Consider the following 16,616-nt stretch of genomic DNA (forward strand, 5'->3'; position numbering starts at 1 on the left):
CATGCTGTGGCCGGTGGTCCAGAGAATCTTGGTATGACAATCCCTGGTTATTTATAGTCTACTCTGATAGAAGTGGTCACTGCGGCCATGTCCACGTTGTGATGGATCGGTGACAGTCCCCAATTATAGGAGTTGGGAGGTGGAGGAGGTGCACCTTGATGACTAGGAGCAGGTTTAGGGGAGTGAGACAATGAGATAGTGGAGAGGAGAAGGTCATATTCCACACACACATTCACATGTGTGCATACACATGCTCACACACAGACAAACACACATACACACACCTTCACATGTGTGCATACACATGCTCACACACAGACAAACACACATACACACACCTTCACATGTGTGCATACACATGCTCACACACAGACAAACACACATACACACACACACACATTCACATGTGTGCATACACATGCTCACACACAGACAAACACACATACACACACACACCTTCACATGAGTAAAGACACGTACACACACATGCATTGCTCACATGCATAAACACTCATAAACACTGTCATACATAGACACACATTGTGTCGACCTTGCGTACTTGAGGCTGACTAGGATTTCAGCCTTTAGTTTATGAGAACATATTTTTTCTGTGTGTACAGACAGATACACCCGAGCTGGGAAAGTGATTACTGGCACGCCGTCTATAGATGGAGGGTTGTTGGTTTTTCATTACCTTCTGTCCTCTCGTAAATCTCTCCAGTTTATCTTCAACACTACCGCTGGGGAGGCAGAGAGGAATTAGCTAGGCTCTGACCCTCTGATAGCAACCCACAACCATCCTGCCTCTCAGCTTTTACAATACTGCTGTGACATACTTTCCCAAATTGTTACTGGACTGAGTTACTGGGGTATACATTTCATAGAGTCCTTAGTGCACTACTTTTCATGAGAACTCTAGTCAAAAGTAGTGCACTTTGTAGAGTATAGTATGTGGTTTGTGTTCTCTTCATTCTAGATAAAGAACACTGTCTCTAATGTCCGTAGTGTTTATATGATGCTGCGGTACTATGATGTTGTTGTCAGGCTGAATGAGATAATTTGTTCCCGTAAAACGCCATGTCCCTCTGTCACATTAGTTCGGCCCTGTTGTCCTTATCTATTAGACAGACGGCTTCTATACCCCCATACTAATGGGCCTTTTATCTGGGAAAATGCGTCTCTGACTGTTTATAAGAGTGGGTTTGATTCCAGCGATTGGAGTGGTATATTTTTACATTACAGAAAATCAATACAGATGGAAATCCTGTCCAAAGGTGGTGGGAATACCTGTTGACGAGTTGCAATGCAACTACACAATACATTAGCCACTGTCAGAGTTATAGGTATAAACAGGAAGTGAAAGCAATATGTGATGAAGGGGCGATGAGGAGGGGATGATGTGTGTGTTCGGAGGCATGTCTTATACCCCATGTCCCCCATGACAGTGTGATGTGATAAAGAGGGGAGATGGTTGGTCAAAGCCATTTTCATGTGTGGATGCATAATATCACCCTTGGTATAGAGCACATTGTCAACAAGGCCTTGTGGGTAGGTGTATGACATACATGCTGTGGCCAGTGGTCCAGCCAATCGTGGTATGACAATCCCTGGTTATTTATAGTCCACTCTGATAGAAGTGGTCACTGCGGTCTTGTCCACGTTGTGACGGATCGGTGACAGTCCCCAATTATAGGCTATGGTAACACTGTGGCGGTTTCCTCTTGTCATTATGTTGTTGCTGTAGATCAGTGTTGTGGTCTGTAGATGACACAATGCATGTCATATCTACGTTCCTGTCTAACTGGAGTGGCTGGTTTTGGTGTTATTATGCCCTTTGTGTCAAAGCTAATCTCTGCCAGTGCCGACCTCACGTTAACCCTTTCTCTTCCTCTCTTTCTGCAGTACTACGTGATGACTTCAGACAGAACCCTGCTGATATAATGGTGGCAGCGGGTGAGCCTGCAGTCCTAGAGTGTATGCCCCCTCGCGGGCATCCTGAACCTAGCATATCCTGGAAGAAGGACGGAGCCAACATTGATGACAGAGATGAACGAATCACTGTGAGTGGAACTGCTTATATGTGTGTATATGTGTGTGTTTTGCATGTGTGAGTGAGATTGTGCAGTTATGTTCATCAAAGTATTTGATACTATATCAATGTTTGTTTAAACCTCACATTGATTGATTTGGCCCCTGTTGTTTCACCAATAGCGATGTATAACTCCAAGTGAGCAGACTGCAGTTGTTGTAACATTTAATGTGAAAGACCCAGAATTAGTCTTGGTTCATTAGTCAAGCAGCAGACCATTGATTAGGATCCTGCTGAGTAACATCAGCCAGTAGAACAAACACTCACTACTATGATGAAATGAAAAAGTTTGTGAAAAAGAGGAAAGTTGGTCTCTGCAGCACAGAGGGAGTGGGAACGCTCCCTCTATATCTGATTTATACAGCATTCGAGGCCAGCCACCAATTAGTGTGTTTTATTTCAGAGTGTAGTGAAGGGATCAGCAGTATCAATCACCCCCATGCTGCTGCTGAGTAGAGCAGTAGAGAGCTGACCTTGATGGGCCTACTGCCTCCACCATATACCTATCTGCACTTTCCCTATAGGTAGTTTCAGTATGTGCTGGAGAAAGTGATTGTGTGTTTGATATCTCTGACTGGCTGAGTGTGTAGGGTGGATGGAGCTTCAGTCACTTTATTTGATATCTCTGACTGGCTGAGTGTGTAGGGTGGATGGAGCTTCAGTCACTTTATTTGATATCTCTGACTGGCTGAGTGTGTAGGGTGGATGGAGCTTCAGTCACTTTATTTGATATCTCTGACTGGCTGAGTGTGTAGGGTGGATGGAGCTTCAGTCACTTTATTTGATATCTCTGACTGGCTGAGTGTGTAGGGTGGATGGAGCTTCAGTCACTTTATTTGATATCTCTGACTGGCTGAGTGTGTAGGGTGGATGGAGCTTCAGTCACTTTATTTGATATCTCTGACTGGCTGAGTGTGTAGGGTGGATGGAGCTTCAGTCACTTTATTTGATATCTCTGACTGGCTGAGTGTGTAGGGTGGATGGAGCTTCAGTCACTTTATTTGATATCTCTGACTGGCTGAGTGTGTAGGGTGGATGGAGCTTCAGTCACTTTATTTGATATCTCTGACTGGCTGAGTGTGTAGGGTGGATGGAGCTTCAGTCACTTTATTTGATATCTCTGACTGGCTGAGTGTGTAGGGTGGATGGAGCTTCAGTCACTTTATTTGATATCTCTGACTGGCTGAGTGTGTAGGGTGGATGGAGCTTCAGTCACTTTATTTGATATCTCTGACTGGCTGAGTGTGTAGGGTGGATGGAGCTTCAGTCACTTTATTTGATATCTCTGACTGGCTGAGTGTGTAGGGTGGATGGAGCTTCAGTCACTTTATTTGATATCTCTGACTGGCTGAGTGTGTAGGGTGGATGGAGCTTCAGTCACTTTATTTGATATCTCTGACTGGCTGAGTGTGTAGGGTGGATGGAGCTTCAGTCACTTTATTTGATATCTCTGACTGGCTGAGTGTGTAGGGTGGATGGAGCTTCAGTCACTTTATTTGATATCTCTGACTGGCTGAGTGTGTAGGGTGGATGGAGCTTCAGTCACTTTATTTGCATTTTTTATTTCACCTATTTAACCAGGTAGGCAAGGTAAGAACAAGTTCTCATTCACAACTGCGACCTGGCCAAGATAAAGCAAAGCAGTGCGACAAAAACAACAACACAGAGTTACACATGGGATAAACAAACGTACAATTAATAACACAATAGAAAAATCTATATACAGTGTGTGCAAATGTAATCGGTATTCAAAAAATAGGCCGTAGTGGCAAAACATTAACAATATAGCAATTAAACACGGGAGTGATAGATGTGCAGATGATGATGTGCAAGTAGAGATACTGGGGGAATAATAGAGCAAAAACTTAAAATCACAATATGGGGATGAGGTAGTTGGGTGGGCTATTTACAGATGGGCTGTGTGCAGGCACAGTGATTGGTAAGCTGCTCTGACAGCTGATGCTTACAGTTAGTGAGGGAGATATAAGTCTCCAGCTTCAGTTAGTTTTGTAATTCATTCCAGTCATTGGCAGCAGAGAACTGTAAGGAAAGGCGGCCAAAGAGGTGTTGGCTTTGGGGATGACCAGTGAAATATACCTCCTGGAGCACGTGCTACGGGTGGGTGTTGCTATGGTGACCAATGAGCTGAGTAGAGTGTTGGAGGCTATTTTGTAAATGACATCACTGACTTAGAATATGTGGACAACTACAAATACATAGGTGTCTGGCTAGACTGTAAACTCTCCTTCCAGACTCACATTAAGCATCTCCAATCCAAATTAAATCTAGAATCGGCTTCCTATTTCGCAACAAAGCCTCCTTCACTCATGCTGTCAAACATACCCTCGTAAAATTGACCATCCTACCGATCCTTGACTTCAGTGATGTCATTTACAGAATAGCCTCCAACACTCTACTCAGCAAATTGGATGCCATCCTTTTTGTCACCAAAGCCCCATATACTACCCACCACTGCGACCTGTATGCTCTTATTGGCTGGCCCTCGCTTCATATTCATCGCCAAACCCACTGGCTCCAGGTCGTCTATAAGTCTTTGCTAGGCAAAGCCCCACCTTATCTCAGCTCACTGGTCACCATAGCATCACCCACCCATTTTTATTTTGTATTATTGACTGCATGTTTGTTTATCCCATGTGTAACTCTGTGTTGTTGTCTGTGTCGCACTGCTTTGCTTTATCTTGGCCAGGTCGCAGTTGTAAATGAGAAGTTGTTCTCAACTAGCCTAGCTGGTTAAATGAAGATGAAATAAAACCTTCTTTTTTTTACACGGGACAAGACAAACACATGTCCGACTGCTACGCCATCTTGGTTTGATAGGGATGGACAGAGAAGAGGATAGTTAAAGCATAGGTCTGTGTTGGTTATGATCAGATGTTGACTCATGTTTAACTAGCTCTTCAGTTTCTACCATCTGCCAACAATATCACATTGAACATTTGGCCAGTAGGCTGATGATTTACCAGGCCCTGAAGGGTTCAGTAAGCCCTGAAGGGATCAGTAAGACCTGAAGGGATCAGCAAGGATGATTGGCCAGGCCCCGAAGGGATCAGTAAGGATGATTGGCCAGGCCCTGATGGGATCAGTAAGGATGATTAGCCAGGCCCTGAAGAGATCAGTAAGGATGATTAGCCAGGCCCTGATGGGATCAGTAAGGATGATTAGCCAGGCACTGAAGAGATAAGTAAGGATGATTAGCCAGGCCCTGAAGGGATCAGTAAGGATGATTAGCCAGGCCCTGAAGAGATCAGTAAGGATGATTAGCCAGGCCCTGAAGGGATCAGTAAGGATGATTAGCCAGGCCATGAAGAGATCAGTAAGGATGATTAGCCAGGCTAAGGAAGAGATCAATAAGGATGATTAGCCAGGCCCTGAAGAGATCACTAAGGATGATTAGCCAGGCTAAGGAAAATATCAATAAGGATGATTAGCCAGGCCCTGAAGAGATCACTAAGGATGATTAGCCAGGCCATGAAGAGATCAGTAAGGATGATTAGCCAGGCTAAGGAAAATATCAATAAGGATGATTAGCCAGGCCCTGAAGAGATCACTAAGGATGATTAGCCAGGCCATGAAGAGATCAGTAAGGATGATTAGCCAGGCTAAGGAAGAGATCAATAAGGATGATTAGCCAGGCCCTGAAGAGATCACTAAGGATGATTAGCCAGGCTAAGGAAAATATCAATAAGGATGATTAGCCAGGCCCTGAAGAGATCACTAAGGATGATTAGCCAGGCTAAGGAAAATATCAATAAGGATGATTAGCCAGGCCCTGAAGAGATCACTAAGGATGATTAGCCAGGCTAAGGAAAATATCAATAAGGATGATTAGCCAGGCCCTGAAGGGATCAGTAAGGATGATTAGCCAGGCCCTGAAGAGATCAGTAAGGATGATTAGCCAGGCTAAGGAAAATATCAATAAGGATGATTAGCCAGGCCCTGAAGGGATCAGTAAGGATGATTAGCCAGGCCCTGAAGAGATCAGTAAGGATGATTAGCCAGGCTAAGGAAGAGATCAATAAGGATGATTAGCCAGGCTACGGAAAATATCAATAAGGATGATTAGCCAGGCCCTGAAGAGATCACTAAGGATGATTAGCCAGGCCATGAAGAGATCAGTAAGGATGATTAGCCAGGCCCTGAAGGGATCAGTAAGGATGATTAGCCAGGCCCTGAAGAGATCACTAAGGATGATTAGCCAGGCTAAGGAAAATATCAATAAGGATGATTAGCCAGGCCCTGAAGAGATCACTAAGGATGATTAGCCAGGCCCTGAAGAGATCACTAAGGATGATTAGCCAGGCTAAGGAAAATATCAATAAGGATGATTAGCCAGGCCCTGAAGAGATCAGGAAGGCCAATGTTTCAGTATGGTATGATTAGGACAGTTAACAGCAAGTTGTAACTATGTTTACTTAAAGACAATTAGCTGTAATTAGAAGCATTTTCCTACTCTGTACGTTATCATGACACTGTGTTCTTCTCTGGGTTGTTTCTGTTACATACACCTTATACAGCTTCATTCTCAGCCCAGAACACCCAGCCATGAATGTGTTCAGCACTATTGACATGGCTGAACACTGGCTTGGGGTGTTGGTCTATTTATTCACAGGTCTAACTGATAAACAGCGTGAGAGCCCATCCCCCGCCCCTCAGAAACCCGCTAGTTGCACTGGGGGAAGATTAAATAAGAAGCGGCTGGCAGTTTCACAGCATAATTGAAAGAGCATAATCTAGTGGAAATTGAATCAAATCATATATTTCTCTGAATTCAGCCAGCAGTTACTGATAAGCACACAGACTCTGCATCAACCTTGGAGACAGTTTATTGGCTGTGGTTGCGTGTGCAAAACATGTTTGTGTGCGTGTGTGTTTTGTGTGTGTGTGCGCTTGTGTGTCATGTTTGTGTGTGTTGTGTGTGTTTGTGTGCGTGCGTGTGTGTGCTCGTGTGTCTGTGCACCACTGTAACTTTGTTGGGACCTGTCATTAATCCCTGTTTGAGAACAAAGCCTGCTCTCTCCTGTCATCAGGGTTGCTTCACTCACAGACACCTGGCCCATAATGCCCCTCCCCTGACCCTGTCCCAGCTACACACTCACTCTCAGGCTCATTCAGGCTGACACACACACACACACACACACACACACACACACACACACACACACACACACACACACACACACACACACACACACACACACACACACACACACACACACACACACACACACACACACACTGTTCAACAACCTGGAAACAATAACCTCATCAATCAGAGGCTCTGGAGAGGTGGTTTGAGGACAGAGCGGAGCAGGTGCGTATTACTGCTCAGTATTCATAGCTGTGTATAACTGTCAGTGATCATAGCTGTGTATAACTGTCCAGTGATCATAGCTGTGTATAACTGTCAGTGATCATAGCTGTGTATAACTGTCAGTGATCATAGCTGTGTATAACTGTCAGTGATCATAGCTGTGTATAACTGTCCAGTGATCATAGCTGTGTATAACTGTCAGTGATCATAGCTGTGTATAACTGTCAGTGATCATAGCTGTGTATAACTGTCAGTGATCATAGCTGTGTATAACTGTCAGTGATCATAGCTGTGTATAACTGTCAGTGATCATAGCTGTGTATAACTGTCCAGTGATCATAGCTGTGTATAACTGTCAGTGATCATAGCTGTGTATAACTGTCCAGTGATCATAGCTGTGTATAACTGTCAGTGATCATAGCTGTGTATAACTGTCAGTGATCATAGCTGTGTATAACTGTCAGTGATCATAGCTGTGTATAACTGTCCAGTGATCATAGCTGTGTATAACTGTCCAGTGATCATAGTTGTGTATAACTGTCCAGTGATCATAGCTGTGTATAACTGTCAGTGATCATAGCTGTGTATAACTGTCAGTGATCATAGCTGTGTATAACTGTCCAGTGATCATAGCTGTGTATAACTGTCCAGTGATCATAGCTGTGTATAACTGCCCTACCTACACATGGCCTTTCCCATAATGAGGTTTCACTCTGTTTAAACAGAACACATTTTGCTAGCCCTGCTGTTTATAAGCTGTTTGTACAACAACATCCTCTCTGTGTTGTGTTTTCGATTTTTTGCAGTGATGTGTGAAATATTAGTGTAAACCAGTATTTGCTGTAAACACAGGCTCAGTGACTGTTGCTGTCCATAGCCGGTATTCTGCAGAGCTGGGCCTTGGGAGGGAATTACAACGCACAGCACCTGTCTGGTTAGGGAGAGATTTAACAGTGCAGTGTGGGATGTGTTCCTTCCTTTAAAGTGCCTGGGTAGGACGAGGACTCACAGAATGACTAAAAACAGCTCTACACATACACCAGGACCATCCATGTGTAATGGACTGTGCTGACAGATGGGAGACTGGATGGGCCGATATGTGAATGCCAATCGAAAGCAGAGCAATGCGCGGTGCTGTATTTTAAGAGGGCTGCGTCACAGTGTGTGGGATCTGCTGGGATGGGCTGGACTGGGATGGGATGGGCTGGGATGGGATGGAATGGGCTGGACTGGGATGGGCTGGGCTGGGATGCGTCACAGTGTGTGGGATGGGCTGGGATGGAATGGGTTGGACTGGGGTGGGCTGGGATGGGATGGGCTGGACTGGGATGGGATGGGCTGGGATGCGAAAGGCTGGGATGGGCTGGGATGGGATAGAATGGGCTGGACTGGGATGGGCTGGGCTGGGATGGGCTGGGATGGAATGGGTTGGACTGGGATGGGATGGAATGGGCTGGACTGGGATGGGCTGGGTTGGGATGGGATGGTATGGTATGGTATGGGTTGGACTGGGATAGGCTGGGATGGGCTGGACTGGGATGGGCTAGACTGGGATAGGCTGGGATGGGCTAGACTGGGATGGGCTGGGATGGGCTGGGATGGGATGAGATGGAATGGAATAGGCTGGACTGGGATGGGATGGGATGGAATGGGCTAGACTGGGATGGGCTGGACTGGGATGGGATGGGTTGGGCTGGGATGGAATGGACTGGGATGGTCTGGGATGGGATGGAATGGGCTTGAATGGGATGGAATGGGCTGGACTGGGATGGGCGGCGATGGGCTGGACTGGGATGGGATGGAATGGGCTGGAATGGGATGGAATGGGCTGGACTGGGATGGGCTGGGATGGAATGGGCTGGACTGGGATGGGCGGCGATGGGCTGGACTGGGATGGGCTGGGATGTGATGAGTGTGAGTTAAAAATGAGAGACATGAAAAGTGGGAGGCTAATAAACACCAGAGAGTTAGAGACTCTCAGAGACGAAGAGAAAAGAGCAGCTGGCCTTGGCTCCTCCTGTCTATGTTAGCCATGCCCCCTGGCTCCTCCCATCTATGTTAACACTGTCTTCCCTGTCTCCTCCTGTCTATGTTAGCCCTGTCATCCCTGGATTCTTCTATCTATGTTAACACTGTCTTCCCTGTCTCCTCCTGTCTATGTTAGCCCTGTCATCCCTGGCTCATCCTATCTATGTTAACACTGTCTTCCCTGTCTCCTCCTGTCTATGTTAGCCCTGTCATCCCTGGCTCCTCCAATCTATGTTAACACTGTTTTCCCTGTCTCCTCCTGTCTATGTTAGCCCTGTCATCCCTGGATTCTCCTATCTATGTTACACTGTCTTCCCTGTCTCCTCCTGTCTATGTTAGCCCTGTCATCCCTGGATTCTCCTATCTATGTTAGCCCTGCCCCCTGGCTTCTCCTATCTATGTTAACCCTATCATCCCTGGCTCCTACTATCTATGTTAACCCTGTCATCCCTGGCTTCTCCTATGTATGTTAGCCCTGCCCCTGGCTTCTCCTATCTATGTTAGCCCTGCCCCCTGGCTTCTCCTATCTATGTTAGCCCTGCCCCCTGGCTTCTCCTATCTATGTTAAACCTATCATCCCTGGCTCCTACTATCTATGTTAGCCCTGCCCCCTGGCTTCTCCTATCTATGTTAGCCCTGCCCCCTGGCTTCTCCTATCTATGTTAGTCCTGCCCCCTGGCTTCTCCTATCTATGTTAGCCCTGCCCCCTGGCTTCTCCTATCTATGTTAGGCCTGCCCCCTGGCTTCTCCTATCTATGTTAGTCCTGCCCCCTGGCTTCTCCTATCTATGTTAGCCCTGCCCCCTGGCTTCTCCTATCTATGTTAAACCTATCATCCCTGGCTCCTACTATCTATGTTAGCCCTGCCCCCTGGCTTCTCCTATCTATGTTAACCCTATCATCCCTGGCTCCTACTATCTATGTTAGCCCTGCCCCCTGGCTTCTCCTATCTATGTTAGCCCTGCCCCCTGGCTTCTCCTATCTATGTTAGTCCTGCCCCCTGGCTTCTCCTATCTATGTTAACCCTATCATCCATGGCTCCTACTATCTATGTTAGCCCTGCCCCCTGGCTTCTCCTATCTATGTTAGCCCTGCCCCCTGGCTTCTCCTATCTATGTTAGCCCTGCCCCCTGGCTTCTCCTATCTATGTTAGCCCTGCCCCCTGGCTTCTCCTATCTATGTTAGCCCTGCCCCCTGGCTTCTCCTATCTATGTTAGCCCTGCTCCCTGGCTTCTCCTCCTGTGACGACACAGCCGCCAGTCAATAGACAGACGACAGCAAGTGTCTTTTTCTTGTCAAACCACTACTCCGCTGAGAGCAGATGGAGGCATTTGTAACTCCTGTGCACAACAGGTCTGTTCAGGGTGTTGAGGGCCTTGATAATGGAACTGAACAAAAAGGCATCCAGCTCAACAGTTTCAGGCTGAACTTAACCGATGTTGGTGTGTGGAGGGAATCAGTCAGCATTGGGACAGACTGCAGACATGCTGTGTGTTGTCTTCTCCTTCCTTTGTTTAGTAGTTGAGAGTGATTAACAGCCTGGAAAATGAAATGCAGCATGAATGCCACCACAACATGTGCTGAATGGGGTTTCACACTATCAGCATTACCAAATGACGGGAGACAGAGATGTTGTTGGGATAGAGCCATCCTGTGATGGAGGATAATGGTCAGATTGTTGCTGCCTTCAGCAGCCACCTGTGTTGTGGAGGTGATAGACACAGAGACACAGAGGTGCAGAGACACAGAGAGGTGCAGAGAGAAAGGAAGGCCTTTCCATTCAGACTGGGCCCTTCAAATATGCCTGAGCAGAATGGTGAAGTGCCACCTCCACACTGAGGTGGGAAACCTGAGTGCTTTGGCCCTGAAGTGGATCCTCATGTCGAAGACCTATGGGACCTCCAGTCCACCTCCCTCTCCCTGCCCTGCGCGGTCTGACCTGGCCTGACCTTGGGCCTTTGTGAGTGGTTTAGCTGCTTTAGCTGTTAAGCCGTCCCTCAAACAAACAGTAACATAATGACAGTTCACACTCTCTGGGTCTCTATAGTGCCAGTGTGACCCTTTTCATTACCCTTCCTCTCACTTCACCTTGTCTTCTATTTAAAGGCTTTTTTAATGACTCATATTAAACTAGCAGTGAGGGCGTGAGGGGCCCCTGAATGCCTCAGAACCCAGAGGAATGTGTCCGGTGAGGGAGTAGGGTGGAGGTGAGGTGTCCCTGGAGGAGCCTTGTCTTTCCTCTGGCTGGCTTAGTTAAATTGGAGGGTTGTGGCGTTTAGACGACCTCTCCCTGTCTCTACTCCACCCAAATGAACTGTTAGACCACATAACATCGATGTGATGGGTTGGGTTGTTCCACTGAGAACCTTCTGACATTCTTTTTCTATATTCCCCTGTTCTTAGAACCTGTCATTCCCCTACCTAGCAGATGTCATGTGGATTGTTTTGCTAATGAACAAGGTGTCACTCTTCATTAGGCTGCTGTGTCATAATAAAAGTGAGGCTCTGTTCTCCACATGCCAGTCATACCTGTTTTTAGATCACCTACAGTGCAGAGCGTAGGCACACATGGAGTGTTGACCACAGTAAATTAGATTTAGTGAGATGTTACATGGTGTGTCATAAATTGAATACATGTGTAGCAGTGTGTTTGACAGAAGTCAGCCAGTGAAAGGCAGCAGGTTTGGGGCTCTTTCGCAAGCTGTGTGGGACTACCCCCTTCAACTCCTCCCTATGTACACACACCCCCAACGCACACACACACACACACCTAAACACCTACACACACACACCTAAACACCTACACACACACCTCAGTCTAATGAAGGGATCTGTTACAGGCCTGGGGGTGGGGGTCCGGAGTCTTCCGGCTTGTGGGCAGAGGTGTGTAACCCTTAAACCCTTAAGCCCCCTTGGAACAGGCAGATCAGTGGTTCCCCCTTCTATTGTGTGCTGCTACTCTGACTGGCATGGCTGTCAGAGAGGGGCTGGGGGCCTGACAAGGACCTGAGAGGGGCCGGCTGCCTCACCCAGTGCCCGAGAACAAAGCAACCCCCTGGCCTGTAATCAAAGCCCTGGGAAATAACAGCCATCACGGTCACCTGGTCCTGGACACAAAACACAACTTTTAGAGAGAGAGAGAGAGAGAGAGAGTGTGTGTGTGTGTGTGTGTGTGTGTGTGTGTGTGTGTGTGTGTGTGTGTGTGTGTGTGTGTGTGTGTGTGTGTGTGTGTGTGTGTGTGTGTGAGTGTGTGTGTGTATGTGCGCGCACGCGCGTGCGCATTCTTTTGTTCTTCTTGTCTGGAATCCTCCACTATTACAGTACTGGAGATCGTTGTGCTGGAGGTCATTTGTAGCTGCAGTAATGCTTCCAATCGACCCTGCCTCAGGTGTTCCCTTAGGGAACTGGGGCCTTGTAGGTTTGGGGAAGTGATTTTCGGCCAGGCTAGCCCTGAGCAGGAACAGACATTCTGATAAAGCCATACAAACCACAGGTGGAATGAGAATAGCATAGAATGGCTGGACAGGTACTGCAGTCAGTGGTGGAAAAAATAGTGATTTCTCATACTCCATTAAAAGTAAGGAAACCTTCATAGAAAATGGCTCAAGTAAAAGTGAAAGTCACCCAGTAAATTACTCCTTGAGTAAAAGTCTAAAAGTATTTGGTTTTAAATATACTTAAGTATCAAAACTAAATGTAATTGCCAAAATATACTTAAGTATCAAAAGTAAAAGTATGAACAATTTTCAATTTCTTATATTAAACAAACCAGGGTTGGGGTTTGGGTTTACTTGATAGCTACCTACACAAATAGCTAGCTAGAACAAAGTGTTAATTAATAAGATATTCATTTAAAAAGATTAAAAGCAATACAAATAAGTTCTCCAGTAGGCATCTACTGAGGGAGCTAAGAGCTGTGTTGTCATTTTTGTGTTTTTGATGTATCTACTTATAGCCAGGGGCACACTCCAACACTCAGACATCATTTACAAACGAAGTATCTGTATGTAGTGAGTCTGCTAGATCAGAGTACTTTTGGGTGTCAGGGAAAATGTATGGAGCACAAAATATATTATTTTATTTAGGAATGTAGTGAACTAAAAGTAAAACTAAATAGTAAAGTAAAGTACAGCCACTTCTTAAGTAGTACTTTAAAGTATTTTTAATTAAGTACTTTACACCGCTGGCTGCAGTTAGTACAGTAGTACAGTACTTTGGTTTTCTATCACTTGGACCACAGGACATACATGGCTCACTAAGATTCATTTCTGAGTTTATACTCCCATCAAACATGACAGATGAAGTTTTATTGAACTCTGAATGCCGTTGGTCATGGTTGTGGAAAAACTCAACTCCATGGGTGAGGAAATACAATGCTTTTAAACTGAGAGAATGATTTGCAAAGCTAGAAGTGGTGTTTTGTGTCCCATCTGACACCCCAGTGCCCTCTGTCACTGGTTGATTACAGTATGTCCCCTCTGACACCCCAGTGCCCTCTGTCTCTGGTTGATTACAGTATGTCTCCTCTGCCCTCTCAAGGTCTAACCTCTGATCTCTCTCTTTTCTCTCGTTCCTCAGATCCGGGGAGGAAAGCTGATGATAACCAATGCCAGAAAAAACGATGCTGGGAAGTATGTGTGTGTCGGGACCAACATGGTGGGAGAGAGGGAGAGTGAGATTGCTGAGCTGACTGTGCTCGGTAAGTAACCTTCCTCATACACACACACCCACCCTGTTTATTTACCCCCCCCCCCACCACCACACACACACACACACACTCTCTCTCTCTCTCTCTCTCTCTCTCTCTCTCTCTCTCTCTCTCTCTCTCTCTCTCTCTCTCGACAGTACACCGTAGTTAGCCACAGTGTACTGTTGATTTAGGGCCAGATAGCACTGCATTTTGCTTTGGGCTTGTGTTTCCCAATAAGCAATGTAGTTTTGTTTTGACTGTGTTGTAATTTGTTTTATTCTGATTGATTGGATGTTCTGGTCCTGAGGCTTCAGTGTGTTAGTAGAACAGGTTGGTGAACTCAGCACCGGGACCAGCTGCTCTTTTTTGAGTTTTTATTATTAGTGGATATTGGCCTAATTCTGCCCTGCATACATTGTTTGTAGTTTTCCTCTGGACATGTAGGAGAATCTTACAGAACTCTGCATGCAGAGTTTCAATGGGGTGTTTGTCCCATTTGGTGAAATCATGTTTTGCAAATGGACCCCACACCTCACTGCCATAAAGTGCAATTGGTTCAATGACACATACAATTAGATTTAGCCAAATTTTAATAGGTATTTCAATTAGAATTAGTTTTTTAATGGTGTAGAATGCCCTGCATGCTTTCTCTCTCAGTTCATTCACTGCATCATTAAGGTGTCCAGTTGAGCTTGTTTTTAAACCTAGGTAATTGTAGTGTGTGCAGTATATTTTCTACCAATTGAGAACTTTGGTCTAATTCTCTGAGATTTGGATCTTCTCTGGAAAAATCATTATTTTAGTATTTTTGGGGTTTACTGCCAGGACCCAGGTCTGGCAGTGCTGCTTTAGCAGGTCCAGGCTCTGCTGTAGACCATGTGCTGTGGGTGACAGCAGGCATAGGTCATCTTCGAAGAGCAGGCATTTAACCTCTGAATTGTGGAGATTAACACTAGGAGTCTCTCGCTCTGTCTCTCCCTCTCTCTCTCACACACACACACTCACCATCTCTCTTTCTCTCTCTCTCTCTTTCTCTCTCTCTCTTTCTCTCACACACACACACACACACAAACACACACACACACACACACACACACACACACACACACACACACACACACACACACACACACACACACACACACACACACACTCACCATCTCTCTTTCTCTCTCTCTCTATTTCTCTCTTTCTCACACACACTCACTCACCATCTCTCTTTCTCTCTCTCTCTTTCTCTCACACACACACTCACTCACCATCTCTCTTTCTCTCTCTCTCTTTCTCTCTCTCTCTTTCTCTCTCTCTTTCTCTCTCTTTCTCACACACACACACACACTCACTCACCATCTCTCTTTCTCTCTCTCTCTCTCTCTCTTTCTCTCTCTCTCTTTCTCACACACACATTCTCTCTCTCTCTGTCTCACTGTTTGTTTGTGTACAGCGGGAAGAGGGTCCAGATGTTTCTGTTTGTGTGTGTCTCCAAGGAGACTAAACGGTGTCATTGACCCCTTCAAGAGGAGTGTGACCTGGCCTTCACTCTACCAGTTAACCATGAACTCCCCCAGGAGCCCCCCACCCCCTCTACTGACCCCATTTTCTCCCCGCTGGACCCCTTCCCCTACTGACCCACCTCAGCACCTCTCTTCTGGCCAGCTGTGCCCCATTCCACCATGACTGGCCTTTGAACCCACACTTCTCCGGTGCCTCAGTTTATAGTGTCAGTATAGACCTCTGTATTGACCTCAGTGGGCTGAACTTCTGACTGTCCTCTCCACTTCCTCTACTTCCTGTCCCACTAGACCTCTCATCATTCCCTCCGACAGGGCCCACGTATTCTTCTGTCCAACATAAGATACATCATTATATATGGAAATCATACTGAGATGGCTTCAAAGAGCTCAGCTCATTGCTATGGCTTTACCTGTTTGAGTAAACATCACAACAGAAAAACTCACGACAGCCCCAGGCACTTACCGAGCACGTTTTCAAGCCAAGTCTGAAGAGGATGTGAGGAAGGAGGGAATGTGCAGAGGGAGGGGAGAGAGCAGAGAAGAGAGAGTGTAGAGAGAAGGGAGGGGAGAGAGAAGAGGAAGGTGGAGAGAGGAGGGAGGGGAGAAATTAGAGAGAGGGGAGGGAGGTAAGAGAGCAGAGAGGAGGGAGGTCAAACTATTGGACTGCAATTGTTGAGCTGTGGGAAATATTTAAAAACAAATGTTGGAGGAGAGGGAGATTAAAGGTATTGGGAAATCTGCTAAGTGTTCCGTATGGAGATGTGCGTTGTTGTGTGTTTCTACTGAGGGGATAGGGTCCGGCGAGGGAGTTGAGCTGAGCTGGACCTGAGGGACCAGGGTGGCTAGATGGCTATCTGTTTTCATTTCACAAGCTTTTTCCAAAATGTATTTTTATTTCAATCCCTGCTGGAAGGCTAGGGGGGATGGAGTTCAACAGCAAGCTTGTACAGAACCTCTCAGATCA

General features: G+C 46.2%; 1 protein-coding gene across 3 annotated transcripts in view; it reads left to right on the forward strand.

Annotated features, from left to right (window-relative positions):
* Nucleotides 1-16,616, forward strand: part of robo1 (roundabout, axon guidance receptor, homolog 1 (Drosophila)) — a 397,432-nt gene that overhangs the window by 256,780 nt on the left and 124,036 nt on the right. For all 3 annotated transcript variants that reach the window (XM_090223910.1, XM_036964908.2, XM_090223911.1), the window contains exons 3-4: nt 1,903-2,060; nt 14,027-14,147. In XM_090223910.1, coding sequence (XP_090080036.1) covers nt 1,903-2,060; nt 14,027-14,147 — 279 coding nt within the window. The remainder of the gene's footprint in view (nt 1-1,902; nt 2,061-14,026; nt 14,148-16,616) is intronic.

Source organism: Oncorhynchus mykiss, chromosome 27, assembly GCF_057628025.1.
Source record: "Oncorhynchus mykiss isolate SJ-2025 chromosome 27, ASM5762802v1, whole genome shotgun sequence".
NCBI lineage: Eukaryota > Metazoa > Chordata > Actinopteri > Salmoniformes > Salmonidae > Oncorhynchus > Oncorhynchus mykiss.